Genomic DNA, 12,813 nt, shown 5'->3' with positions numbered 1-12,813 from the left:
AGCTCAGTCTCAGCAAACGAGGTAAAAAATAAAAGAAAAACCCCAGGTAACATTCAAGAACAGAAAAGAATGATTGAACTTTTCCATGACCAGGAACCATGTACTGTACATGTATGTGTACATTCTCTCCAAAACTAAACCCTATAGAGAATGTATTTGATATGCTAAAAAAAGAAAAGAGGGAACAAAACCTGACATACAACACCTTAAAGACTGCGGTGAAAGTAAAAAAAAAAGGTATCAAAAGATTTATGCAAAAGTTTCTCGTTATTGTTGGTTGATCCAGTTATTACCAAAAACCGATTTGCAAGTAAGTATTATGTCTTGTTCACTTTAGTGTTTTTTAATTCAATCTGTAAGAATCTATTTGGCCAAATGTATGGTACCTATCAGATGCAGATGTAAAGATGAGATGTAAAAACCATGGAATACAAGCGAATCTGTTGTTTGATTTGCATCCCTGTCAACATTTAAGAGCCCCAACCCGTATAAACTACCAAAAAAATCCTTGTAGGGAGCAAAAAATCCTTATAACATACCAAAGCAAATAGTATGTCAAAAAAACGGAGGGAAAAAAAAACCCACAAAGATTTTCAATGATTTTTAGTGTAGCTCTCCATAATGCTAATATCAGAAGTTAATGTCTAATTCTACTGAGTAGAATGATCAAAAAGCCAGGCTCCAATATCTCAGATATTTGTAAGAGAGATTCACCAGAGAGAAGCAGTGATGGGAAAGAAAAATGTTTTGAAAGATTACAGAATGCCGATGATCAATTCCTTATTTTTAGTGAATAAGGAAAGAGCTGATCTGTATGATAAGGCTAACAATAAGCTATGGATGAACTCACTGACATTAGCTAGTGTTCCTATGAAGCCATTCTCAATCTTAGTAATGGAACGTCTATCTTGACACCCTTGTGGTGAAAACACAGCATTCAATTATATTATTTTTAGCTGTTATAAAAACATGACAGTGAGCTAGAATGCTAGCAAGAGAGCCACAATATCAACTACAATAATCCCGTGGATTTGTAATGAGGCCCAGGCGGCTAACTAGTGAGCATGCATGCTACATTAGCTACGAGCTAAGTCAAATTAATTTGAGCCACAAATGATCAAAGTCAAGATAAAAATTGACACTCACTTTTTGTTGCAGTCAAGTGATATCGCCGTATAGCTCCTATCTCGATAGGTCAGCGTCACTGGCCGCAGCCTCCATGTTTCCCGTGGTGAGGTGTCTGGCTCGGTGGTGCTCGATCCGGGCCAAGGACTTACTGGAAAATTACCGGAAATTAAGATATTTTGCTACTCTAAATCAACGTTTGCCGCTCCACTCAACATCATGCCTGCTGCGATAAAAATCTTTGATGCAGGCCACGTTTGGAATTCCCCAGCTTTGGGTTTTCCCTCAAGTAAACCAACGCCATTCTGCGCAAAAGCAAATGGAAATTTTCAGAATCCGTATGATATGTGATATACGGCCGTATACGTAAGATTCGCCACAAAATCCATATGAACTACGGCTAAACCGTACAAGTTGACAGGTATGGATTTGTTGTTCAAAATTGCTACCAGGCTACTGGTGAGACTTCTGGAAGCCTTTGGGTCACTAGAGAGAGAGAGAGAGAGAGGACAAATCAAATAGCAGTGAAGCAATAATATAGAATGACTAAAAAGAATACTGGCCAGTTTTGTTCTCGTCATAACGTGTAAAAGTAGAAATCTCTAAATGTAACGCCGGCCTACAGCAGAATTAACTGTGGTTGCGGACGAGGAAAAGTGAAAGGTGGAGGGCACCACTGCCACCTGCAGGCGTATTCGTGATCCACAGCTGAAGATGCCCCACGACTCACCATCAGATTCAGTGCATCGGGACTGAGACATCTCCAGTCTAGTTCGAGCTTCACTCACCTCCAATAAAGCACCATCGTCATGACCATTACCATTCATGCCAGGACACATTGGGGAACAGCCATTTTATTCAGCACTTTAGAATTTTGTGTTAGTTTATCTTTATTCCAGTGCCACCGCGGTGCGCACCGATGTTAAAAAATAAAATGTGACATTGCTTGTTGTTAAAAACGAAACATCATAACTGACACAGTGAGGGATAAAACGAATCGAAGAAACCGACAGAGTGACCTCGCAGAAGAATGACCAAGATTCTTCTCGCTTCAGCAAAAAAAAAAAAAAAAATATATATGTATAAACATAAAGTCAAAAATGCGCCAGGGTAGCCCACAAAAGAAAACAAACAAAATACCATTTTCCTATTATATTATTTTCCCGCTACTTCCCAAATACTATATATATATATATATATATATATATATATATATATATATATATATATATATGTTTGTTTGTTTTGAATGGGTGGGATCTGCTGGATTGTCTCATTTTTTTTCCCCTCTCCTGTAAAGGAGCATCACTGCAATGCAGCAACAATAGATCTACCGAGGAGAGCGAGAGCCCTGCGGACTCTTCCTAGTGCACTGAGAGAAGGGGAATCTACTATTTGGACACAATCGAGTTGGGGCGCTGTGAAGTGCCAACTAGTAGTTGCGGAAACCCGCCGTGTTCTAGCCTACTACCGCTCAGCACCCTGGCACACAAGCGGTGGCAAACTACCTGACATAGCTGGAATGTGTCCAGTACACTCACAACATAATTGTTTGTCATCATTACAGTACAGTATATAGCCATAGATTTCATAAACTTTCTTTTTCATTTTTCATATTGCACCATTGGAGAATGGGACACAGAAAGATCGACAGAGACGCCATTTCCTAATTCAAACAAGATATGTGCAAACAGACTAAAGACTTTATTAACCAAATCAATTTTTCCCTGTAATATCCACAAATAAAAGTGACTTCTTTTTTTTTATATATATATTTATAGTAATAAGAATAATAAATCTTCACATTGGATCATTTCATAAGTGTGACAAATGCTCGGCCGGGCTGTCCAGCCGGCTATGATGGTAATTCTCAGTCTTTCAATTGGTCAGTCCCCATGCATCCATAGGAAATAGATTTGTTTTTCTTCCAAAAAAGTAACAATTTGACAGCAGCTGAAAAGTGAACGGGTGGCAATTTCTTTTGTTCCAAGTTTCATTCAGTGATATTCCATAGGAAAAAAATGACTTCTCATCCTCATCTTCCATTTTCAGAAAAAAAAAAAAAAAAAACATTTTAAAAATATGTCCAAGTTATTAAGAAAACATTGTTGCCATAGTAAGCCATTTTAATGATTATTAATAGATGTCAACTAACAATTAATAATCACTCATCAATTATAAAGAACAAAGAATAATCAAGAGTAAATCATGTTCCCCCGTTATTCATTTCGTTTGGCAGCATTCTTGATGCAGTCATTTCTGATGAGTGAATTTTTTTTTCAAGTGGAAAAAAAAAAAAAAATGGAAACAAAAAAAATGACAAAGAATTGATGAAAGGAAGTTCTAAAATAAATAAAAGGAGATTAGTAAAAGTGACCGCACCCTTGGAGGGCCCAGACTTACAGTATATACAGAACTGTGTGGTGAGTCAGTTTACTGCACTTGAGTGTTAAGTCCAGTGTTAGAGTGAGTTCTAGTCCCGTCCAAGAGCCCCCTGCTGTTATACCAGTGTGTAGGACTTTGCGTAGGGATTGCTGCTCTGTTTCAGATGTCCTCGTGAGTCCAGCAGGGACTCCTGGGAGGTGCTGAGCTTGGCGGCCTGGGCCAGCTCTGAGCCTTCTCTGTGGGGGAGCGTGGCGGCTGAGCCGGGCTGCCACTGGGCCGCTGGGTCCCTGCTGGCCTGAGGGGCCTCCGTAGGCGTCGGTGGCGCCATGCGAGAGGGCCGCTTCAGTGAGCGACTCTTCTGGGGTTCCAGACACGCCTGGCCCATGGCCGCTCTCTCCCCGCTCGCTGTCCCCCTGGATGACCCTGAGCAGGACATGCCTCGGTTTAACAGGAAGTCCATGCGCAAGTAAGGAGGAAGGTGAACCAACTCGCCGCCTGCAACACAAGACCTACAAATAAGGCCTGACACAAAAATAAATGAATACAATCACAAATTCCCAAAGATAAGTTCTCTGTTCTCTTCTTGTCAGCTATTTTAGTACTTACAGAACTGTCGGATTCCTGTCAGAAGCTGATTATTAAGCAATTTAAGAAACAGTGTTAATGTTCAAATTGCATGAGGTTACAGTGGATGGCAAAAATATTGCATATAATTTTTGGGAATAAAACCTCTAGATTGTTTTGATGAGGATTTTGGTCCATTATGTTACAGTACTTTAATATTCATCATGATGATGGTGGTACTTGAACAGCTAAGTAGTTATTAAGGTGAAGGTTTGAGAACTCCTGGTTTTAATGAAGTTCTTGAACTCACTTCAAATTGTTTCCTTGGCACTGAGATGCCCCCAGATGACAGCGAATAGGTGAGTTTTCTGCGAGAAGCCCCCACCCCCCACCCTCCAAAAAAGATCCACACAGTGAATTTTGAACAACTATGCGAGGGTTTACTATAAGTATCCAGATCTTAGACAGCGCAACAGGGAAAGCTTTCATGAATTAATGATTCATTCAATCATTCATTGATTAATTAATCCACATTTGATTTTACCACTTTATCACTGTCACTTTTACTTTTAGACAACTTTAGTTTTTCATAATTAATGGTCATCAATAAAGAATAGATCAAGGATGTGTAGTGGATAACTTTAAATCAAGTTGAGGCAAATGTGGAAAGTTGCAAAGGCCATTAGGGTGCAGTGTCAGGTGGTTTATCAAACTGACCAATGGACAATGAAACATTCATGAGAACCATCATGTAGGACTTATTGCTGGCTTCCACAGTATCCAATTAAAAGTTGACATTTGGGATATTTGAGGTGTTCAAGGTGTTAGTGTTGTCAGGGAATGAAAAATGTTAGCATGTGCCAATGATAAGTGAGGATGCCGACTTGGGGTTCTGGCAGCGGTTGCCTCACCCGGTCTGTGGGCCTTAGGCACGGCCATGTTCATGACCCTGCTGACATCCTGAGGCTTGGGCGGGGAAGCAGTGAAGCGGCAGATGCCTGACTCGGACGGCGTGCTGGACGTGAGGCTGTCGGTGTAGTCGTTGGTGCCAGCGGTCATTTGCTCCGAGGAGGTATCGGAGATGAAGCATTCGGTGATGGTGAACTTGGCGTGGCGCAGCTGCTCCTCCATCTTGGCGTGCTCATAGGCTCTGGCAAGCTCCTCGTAAGTTGAAGAAGCACTCTCCGTTGACACCATACTGCTGCGAGCGCGGTCTACATATGGGCCCGACGTTAGCGGAGGATATTAGTGTACAGGGTCAGTGGTAGGGTATTGGTGAAGGGTGTTAAAGACAACAGAAAATGCAATGACGATGGTGATGTTAATGACAGTTTATGCATAAAAAAAGCTGCTGACCAGTATCCTGAGATGGACTGACACTGTAGCTGTCACTCTCCTTGTCCACAGAGCCTGCAACTCTTGGAGTGGGCAGCCTCCAGTCAGTGCTTAGCGTGTGGGAGGAGACTGGAGGATGCGGGCGGTTCAGGGTCCATTGACTGGCGTAGCGGTTCCGAGCAGCCGGCCCGGCTTTGGCTGTGCGGCGGGCAGTCGGGTCTAAGATTGGAGCAAGAGACGAGCAATCCTCAATCCCATCGCTTCAGTACAATTACTTTTAATCATTAGCGCAAATCGGTATTCAACGTTTCAAGCATATTGTTTGTTTTAAAAATATACAAAACTTGATAATCAGTCCTTGGTTTGACTCTTTATGGACTCACCACCAAAACAGAATTAACAGAATGTAATTTAATTTAAAAAAAAAAAAAATGGGCTCGTTTTGCATGTTTTGAAACACAGTATTGACCTTGCAAGCAAATTTGAAGGTTTACATCATCCTGAAAGTGGAAAACCTGTCATGATCCTGCCGCTCCAGCCTGGGATGGGGGGGTGTCCGCGGTTGCGCTGACTGGAAGGGGCACACCTGCGCCTCATGCAGCCTGATTATGCTGTGGATTTATATGACCGCGATGACGACTGGCCGGCGCCAGTTCGTCTGATCTTCATGTCCCGTTCGTGTGCTCCGGTATCCCTGATCGAACCCGTGTGTACCGACCTTCGTCCGTTCTCCGACCAACCCCGTAAGCCTGACTCCTTTGATACTTCTGCCTGCGTTGATTGTTCCCCTGTGTACCGACTCCTGCCTGTCCGCTCATCTGCTCTCTTCGCCCGACGCCCCAACTACCGCTGCTGCGCCGGACTGCCTGCTCGATCCCCTACCTCTGCATATAATAAACGTGTCTCCTTGAACTACCTTGCATCTTCCGAGTCCTGCATTTGGGTGCTACTCTCGTTCCGATGGGACGTGACAAAACCAAGATTAAGGGCACAAGTGCGTGTACTGTAGTTGGACACCAAAACCAATATTTATATCTGATGTTTATGTGTAATCTTCATCTTATATAATTAGAAATGGAGTTATTACCTCGTCCATGAAATGCACTACTAAATACATTTGCTTTACTTTGGAAATAATGATACATTATATCGTGATACATTTTGTCCCAACCGTAGTCCACTTTGCATGACTGCAAAAATGATTCCCCACTCATTAAAAACAATCCACAAGATGAATGATGGCCTCTAACAGAAATCCAGCAAATTGTATAGTTAATGAAGTAAAAAAAAGGTTTCCGTACTGGACTTACTGGTTCCTGGTCTGGCATCAGACACATCTACCAAAGGACCGGTGGCTTGGGAGAGGGATTGGTAGTGAACTGTGTGGGTGACTGTGGATGACTTCTGTTTCTGTGTTTCTCCAAAGTCGTTATCAGTCAATAACACAGTGGACCTGTCGTCTGCAGAGCAATAACAAGGGCAAGCTCAAAAACTCAATAGTCATATTTGCTCCTGAGCGGTAACAATGGCAAGGGCAAGCATTTGAGCAGTGGTTTCTTCGTGATGTGCTTACCGACAGTCTCCATGGTGTCCCTCTCCTCAATTAGAAGCTGAGCTCTGGGAATGTCGATGTGCATTCGAAGTGTTTGCTGCTGTTTATTGACTGGCTCTGCTGGACGTGTATTTTTACTAGGAAGCATAAATAATTCCTTCACAACGAGCCCTTCGTTAAGTGCAACGATTCCATCGCAAGACTCTTACCTCATGAGCATCTCAGCCAAACTTTTTGCATCTAAGAAACAAAATGAACATAAAATGCTTCATGTGCTATGTGAAGATGGCGAAAGGGTCAGAGAAAACAACGGTAGCTGCTCCCATCTCACCTCGTAGTCTCTTTAACCTCTGCTCACGCCTTCTTCTCCTCAGTACCAGCAGGCCGATGAAGATGACAACAATTCCCACCAGCACACAAGAAATGGTCACCATCATCTTCATACCTTCGCCACCTCCAGAGGTGTCTTCACTCACATTGGGTGCCTTCACCAGAGGGGCTATGGTGCCTGCGAAAGTGGTCATGCTATCACATTGACTGACTGAAATCAAACTCGATTGAGAAAAAAAAAAAAATAATCTAACATCAACATGTAATGGAAGCAGTGTGACTTAGAGAAATACTAAAGTAAAGAGAAATAGGCTTCTGTGAAAAAGTATTTGCCTCCTTCCTGATTTCTGTCTTTTTTGTCTATCACACCGAAAACTTTCAAATCATCAAACCAATTATAATATCATGAAGAGACAACCCAAGGACATACAAAATGCAGTTTTCAAATTACAATTTAATTTACTAAGGCACAGAAAAAAAAACTCAAAACCTCAAAATTTACGGTCACACCACAGCATCTCAGTTGGATTTAGACTTTGATTTGGCAACTTTTTTTTTTTTTTTTTTAAAGCCATTCAAGGTCACATTTTGGTCATAATTCCACTAACTGTGTTTGGAGGAAGACGAATGATGAGTTCCATCCCAAGAACACCATCCCTACTGTGAAGCACGGGGGTGGAACCATCATGCTTTGGGGGTATTTTTCTGCAACTGCGCTGTATTAAAGAGAGGATGACCGGCGCCATGTATTGTGAGATTTTGGGGAACAACCTCTTGCCCTCAGTCAGAGCTTTGAAGATGGGTCATGGCCGGGTCTTTCAACATGACAATGACCCAAAGCACACAGCCAGGAAAACCAAGGAGTGGCTCCGTAAGAAGCATATCAAGGTTCTGGAGTGGCCGAGCCAGTCTCCAGACCTAAACCCAATAGAAAATCTTTGGAGGGAGCTCAAACTCCGTGTTTATCAGTGACTTCCCCGAAACCTGTCTGATCTAGAGAAGATGTGTGTGGAGGAGTGGGCCAAAATCCCTCCTGCAGTGTGTGCAAATCTGGTGAACAACTACAGGAAACGTTTGACCTCAGAAATTGCAAACAAAGGCTACTGTATCAAATATTAACTTTGGTTTTCTCAGGTGTTCAAATACTTATTTGCAGCTGTATCACACAAATAAATTGTTAAAAAATCGTACATTGTGATATCTGGATTTTTCTTTTCAGATTATCTTTCTCACAGTGGACATGCGGCTACCATGAAAATTTCAGAACCCCCCTTGATTTCTAAGTTGGAGAACTTGCAATATAGCAGGGTGTTCAAATACTTATTTTATTCACTGTAGGACTTTTCTCCTTTGCTTAATATGCTTTTTCCAAAACAAAAAGACATTTTCATGTCTTCAGTTCTTTTTTTTTTTTTTTTTTTGTCATTTCTAAAAAGTCCTCCTTTGTCACTCAAGCTGTCTTTACTATTAATACCACAGGAGAGAGGCTTACTATGTAGCTGCAATACACCAGAGGGATTTGCGGTCTTAACTAGACTCGAGCATCCATTCTGAATTCACACAATAGCAGACAGCAACATAAATGGTATTATTTCTGAGACGAATGAATACGTATAAATTTGTGAACATGTTGTAACTAATAAAGCTTTACCTTTTTTCACGATTGTATAAATACAATCACATAAACTGGGGTAAATGAGTAGTTAGGATCATATACATCCGCATACTTTGAAGGACAACACCTAACTTGCGTTATTCACATGATTTTTATGACGCTGTTTCCGTCTGTACTATTACGAACTTTCATCTGAACAGATGTTAAAAGAAGTGCACTTCAAAGGTCCACCACCGTTTCCTCTGTCAAGAATGATTAAACTCACTGCCATCGTAGCTGAGCGTCGCAAACTTGACCCTCTTCTCAGCGTAGCCGGCGCTGTTGTAGATTTTCATCTGCAGCTCGTACCAGGTTGCCTCCTGCAGGTCGTACAGTATGTAGCTCTTGGTGAGGGAAGTGCGCTGTGCCGTGGTCCAGGAAGGAGAGTCCATGGGCCGATACTCCAGCGTGAAGGAGGTGATCGGGCAGCCGCCGTTGTTCCAGCCGTTCAGGTTGAGTTTCACTCGAGTGGCATTGATGCTGGTGAAGAGTTCCTGCTCTTTGGAGTACTGAGGTTCTAAAGGGACAGATGGTAGGTATAAACCCGAGTCTAAACCTGGAAACATGGATCGTGGTACTTCTTTGTACTTAGACCAAATGACTCTACTGTCACCTCTACATTGTAGCAATGTGCCATTTCTTTTAGTGTTGCAATGAAAAAGAAAATATACTGCATATTTATGAAAAATGTGAAGAATGTGCTCACTTTGTGAGATAGTCGACTTGCATTATTTTGCCAATCTGCTAATCTTAATCTTCATACTGATAAATACCACAGATATGTAATAAACATTTTCAATTAAAATCTTTCTATCCATGGAAGTCTGTGATTTCGTAATTAACAATGACCTCCATTATGATTAAATGCAGATCAGAATATGATTTAAATAAATGAATAATAAAAGAGTGAATACACAATCCTGATGTCAACTATCTCAAACACGCTTCTCACGAAAACTAGAGCATCTGTTTTTTTTTTTTTTAATTATTATTATTATTATTTTTTTCAAAACAGAGGCTCAGTGGTTAGAGTACTGGTTTGGTAAACCAGGGGTTGCGGGTTCGTATCCCACTGGGGGCCTCCACTCCCTGAGAAGGCTTGCGTCAGGAAGGCCATCCGGCGTAAAAATTGTGCCAAACATATACGTGCGTTCATCTGAGATGACACGCTGTGGCGACCCCGAAAGGGACAAGCTGAAAGAAGAATAATTTTTTTTTCCAAAACAACACACAAGTATGTGTTGTTGACTAAGTTCCTACAAATGAACAAGTTTCCCACCTTTCCCATGGGTTTTTGCTTCAATGATCTCACTTATGCGTCCTGGTCCAACAGCATTCTGGGCCGTCAGAGTGAACTTATACCAGGTGCCACACTTGAGGTTCTCTAATCGATAGGAGCGCTCACTGGGACTGATGGCGAAGTTGCCCCACTGTTCACTGTTGTCCTCTGAATATTGCAAAATGTAGCCTAGAGACAAAAATGCGGTTATGGGATGCCGTCAGATCAGGAATAGCACATTGAGAGATGTGAATGAAAAATGTGCAAAATTTCCACGTATGTCTGACCTCTTATGGAGCTGCCACCATTATCTCCGGGTATCCAGGACAGTGTGATGGAAGTTGTCGTTGTCTTGGTCACTGTGAGGCGTGGCTGGTCTGGTGGAACTGAGGAAGACAGACATTATTCTTTTACCAATGACAATAAAAAACATCACAATATGTCAACATAGAGTGGTGTGCAAAGCTGCTCCAACCATGAATCTGCATGTCCTCCATTTCCTACCTTGAACCTGCAGGTTGAGGATGATCTTTTCAGAGCCAAAGCTATTGCCGGCCATGCAAGTATAGTTCCCAGAGTCCTCTGCTTTCACTGTCCGAATCACGAGGCTGCCGTTATTATGGACGCTGCGCCGGCTGTCGCTCACGACAGGTGCAGGGATTCCAGTGCTGCGACGCAGACGGATGAGGTGAATGAGGTTAATGCTTCGTGCGCTGAATGAGCATTTTCAAGAGAGGCATCCGTTTACAGCAAGTGTCTTTGTGCTTGTGAGTACTTACTTCTCCTTCAACCACTTGATTGTTGGCGATGGATCCCCTACTGCCTTGCAAGGTAACACAATGTCTTTCATCCAGGGTGTTGTGACTGTCCTGTTGAAGGTCAAGATGCGTGCCGGAGCTGCATAAGAATAAATAATTCAGGATGTGAGCAGCGAGGGAGGGAGCCCATACAGTGCCTCTTTTGATGCGCCACTGCTTGCCGTGGAGTGATCGCGCAAACTCAAAACAATTGAAGCTTTGGTTCCAACTGCTCGTTGGTGACTCACATTTCATGGACAACAATTTGGTTGCAAACATTTGAAAAGAAGTGGACGCTATTTGTCTCAAACCGCTGCACCTCGCCACCAGGCAGTCGGCATTCGGAAATCTATTTTATCCCGCCGTGGCCTTCACTTGCCTTCGGCCGTGGGTTGAACGGTGATGATCTCGCTGGCATTTCCGTGGCCCGCAGCTGTGACAGCAACCACCCAGATGCTGTATTGTCGGTTTCTGCTCAGGTTGGGGATCCGGTAGAAGAATACATCCGGGGCGGCCTCAAACTCACTGCTGACCTGTGTGCGGAAACATATTCCAGTCTGAGCTTCCTGTTGCTGCAAAAGTACATCCAGTAATAAACTGTCACTGTTGTACCAAACAGAATAATCCTGAAAGTGACAGTGCATTCATTTCTATAAAGAGGTACATTACAGTTATCAATTACCGATCCCTTTTTGTTGTGATTACGCAACATTTGCAGGAGTGTACAGTATTTTTGATGCGTTTACCGTAGGGTGTGGATTGGAGCAGAAAACAGTGTATTTCCTGATGATGCCGTTCACTTTGAGAGGGGGAAGCCATGACACAAACACCACTGAGTTGGAAGCAGCTGCTGCTTTGACACCGCCAGGAGGACCAGGAACTGAAACCCAAAGAAAAAAAAAAAAATCTGGGTTTTCTGCTACATGAGCATTAACTTTACATTCATAGTATGAAGCATATGTGATAATATGTTTACCACGTACAGTACAATTTTCAGTATCAATCTGAGGCCCATCCTTTCAGATCTTTTTGTGAGGGAAATCTTTGCTTACCGTCCTCCTTGGTGCGAATGTAAATCTGTTCACTGCGAACACCATCACCTGCCCGAGTGAAGGCTAACACCTGGATGCTATAATTTGTGTACTTCTCTAGGCCATCCAGCTCCAGTGACGGCTTGGAAGTTGTCACGTTCCTGATCTCTCCGAGCTCTGAGGAGATGGTTTGAATACAATTCAGTCAAGTCAACTTCTGTTTCTCTGAATCCAAACTTTTTTTTCACTAAACTATTGTTGCCATTGCTGTAAAAGTATTATCTTATTCAGCATGCAGAAAACACATAACCAGCGTCTGCAGGTGTGGCTCGGACCTTAACTGTCATTTTTGAGATCATTGATATTATGCTTTGCAGAAATGACCCCCTGCATTCAGCTTTGAAGTTGCGTCCACAGATATATTATATAATTTATTATTAACGATTAAAAGGCAAACGACGGGGACTGTAAAACTAATGTGATTGCATAACCTACAAGGATGAACCACTTTGTTGTGCTCTTCAGGAAAAGTCTTGAAGTGGTGAAGTTTCATGAAGAAAATAAAAATAAATAAATAAATAAATAAATAAATAAAAATATATAAACACGATTTTCCCCACGATTTTGAGTGAATTCAATATTTTTGCACACACACACATCCGTGTGACAGTGTTTTACATCGCCCTCTCCTGGTCATTCGAAATATTTTTTCAATGCAGTATAGTACTACTTGTGGATGAGAGAAAAAAGTGGGGTTCCTG

The 12,813-nt window shown here is 42.3% G+C and overlaps 1 protein-coding gene across 2 annotated transcripts in view; it reads right to left on the bottom strand.

Annotated features, from left to right (window-relative positions):
• Positions 1-2,369: 2,369 nt before the first annotated feature.
• The window catches only part of dscama (Down syndrome cell adhesion molecule a), a 98,338-nt gene continuing 87,894 nt past the window's right edge, over positions 2,370-12,813 (bottom strand). Inside the window, exons 18-32 of one of the 2 annotated variants that reach the window (XM_061804060.1) lie at positions 12,074-12,229; positions 11,768-11,901; positions 11,401-11,554; positions 11,004-11,121; positions 10,729-10,892; positions 10,512-10,610; positions 10,225-10,413; positions 9,172-9,462; positions 7,293-7,469; positions 7,171-7,201; positions 6,983-7,098; positions 6,711-6,869; positions 5,431-5,628; positions 4,986-5,288; positions 2,370-4,005 (exon numbers count right to left, since the gene is read on the bottom strand). In XM_061804060.1, coding sequence (XP_061660044.1) covers positions 3,626-4,005; positions 4,986-5,288; positions 5,431-5,628; positions 6,711-6,869; positions 6,983-7,098; positions 7,171-7,201; positions 7,293-7,469; positions 9,172-9,462; positions 10,225-10,413; positions 10,512-10,610; positions 10,729-10,892; positions 11,004-11,121; positions 11,401-11,554; positions 11,768-11,901; positions 12,074-12,229 — 2,669 coding nt within the window. In that variant the 3' untranslated portion in view covers positions 2,370-3,625. The remainder of the gene's footprint in view (positions 4,006-4,985; positions 5,289-5,430; positions 5,629-6,710; positions 6,870-6,982; positions 7,099-7,170; positions 7,202-7,292; positions 7,470-9,171; positions 9,463-10,224; positions 10,414-10,511; positions 10,611-10,728; positions 10,893-11,003; positions 11,122-11,400; positions 11,555-11,767; positions 11,902-12,073; positions 12,230-12,813) is intronic. The other variant, XM_061804061.1, reaches the window with a different exon arrangement.

This window comes from Syngnathoides biaculeatus, chromosome 18 (assembly GCF_019802595.1).
Source record: "Syngnathoides biaculeatus isolate LvHL_M chromosome 18, ASM1980259v1, whole genome shotgun sequence".
Taxonomy (NCBI): Eukaryota; Metazoa; Chordata; class Actinopteri; order Syngnathiformes; family Syngnathidae; genus Syngnathoides; species Syngnathoides biaculeatus.
This window is presented reverse-complemented; position numbering and strand designations above follow the sequence as displayed.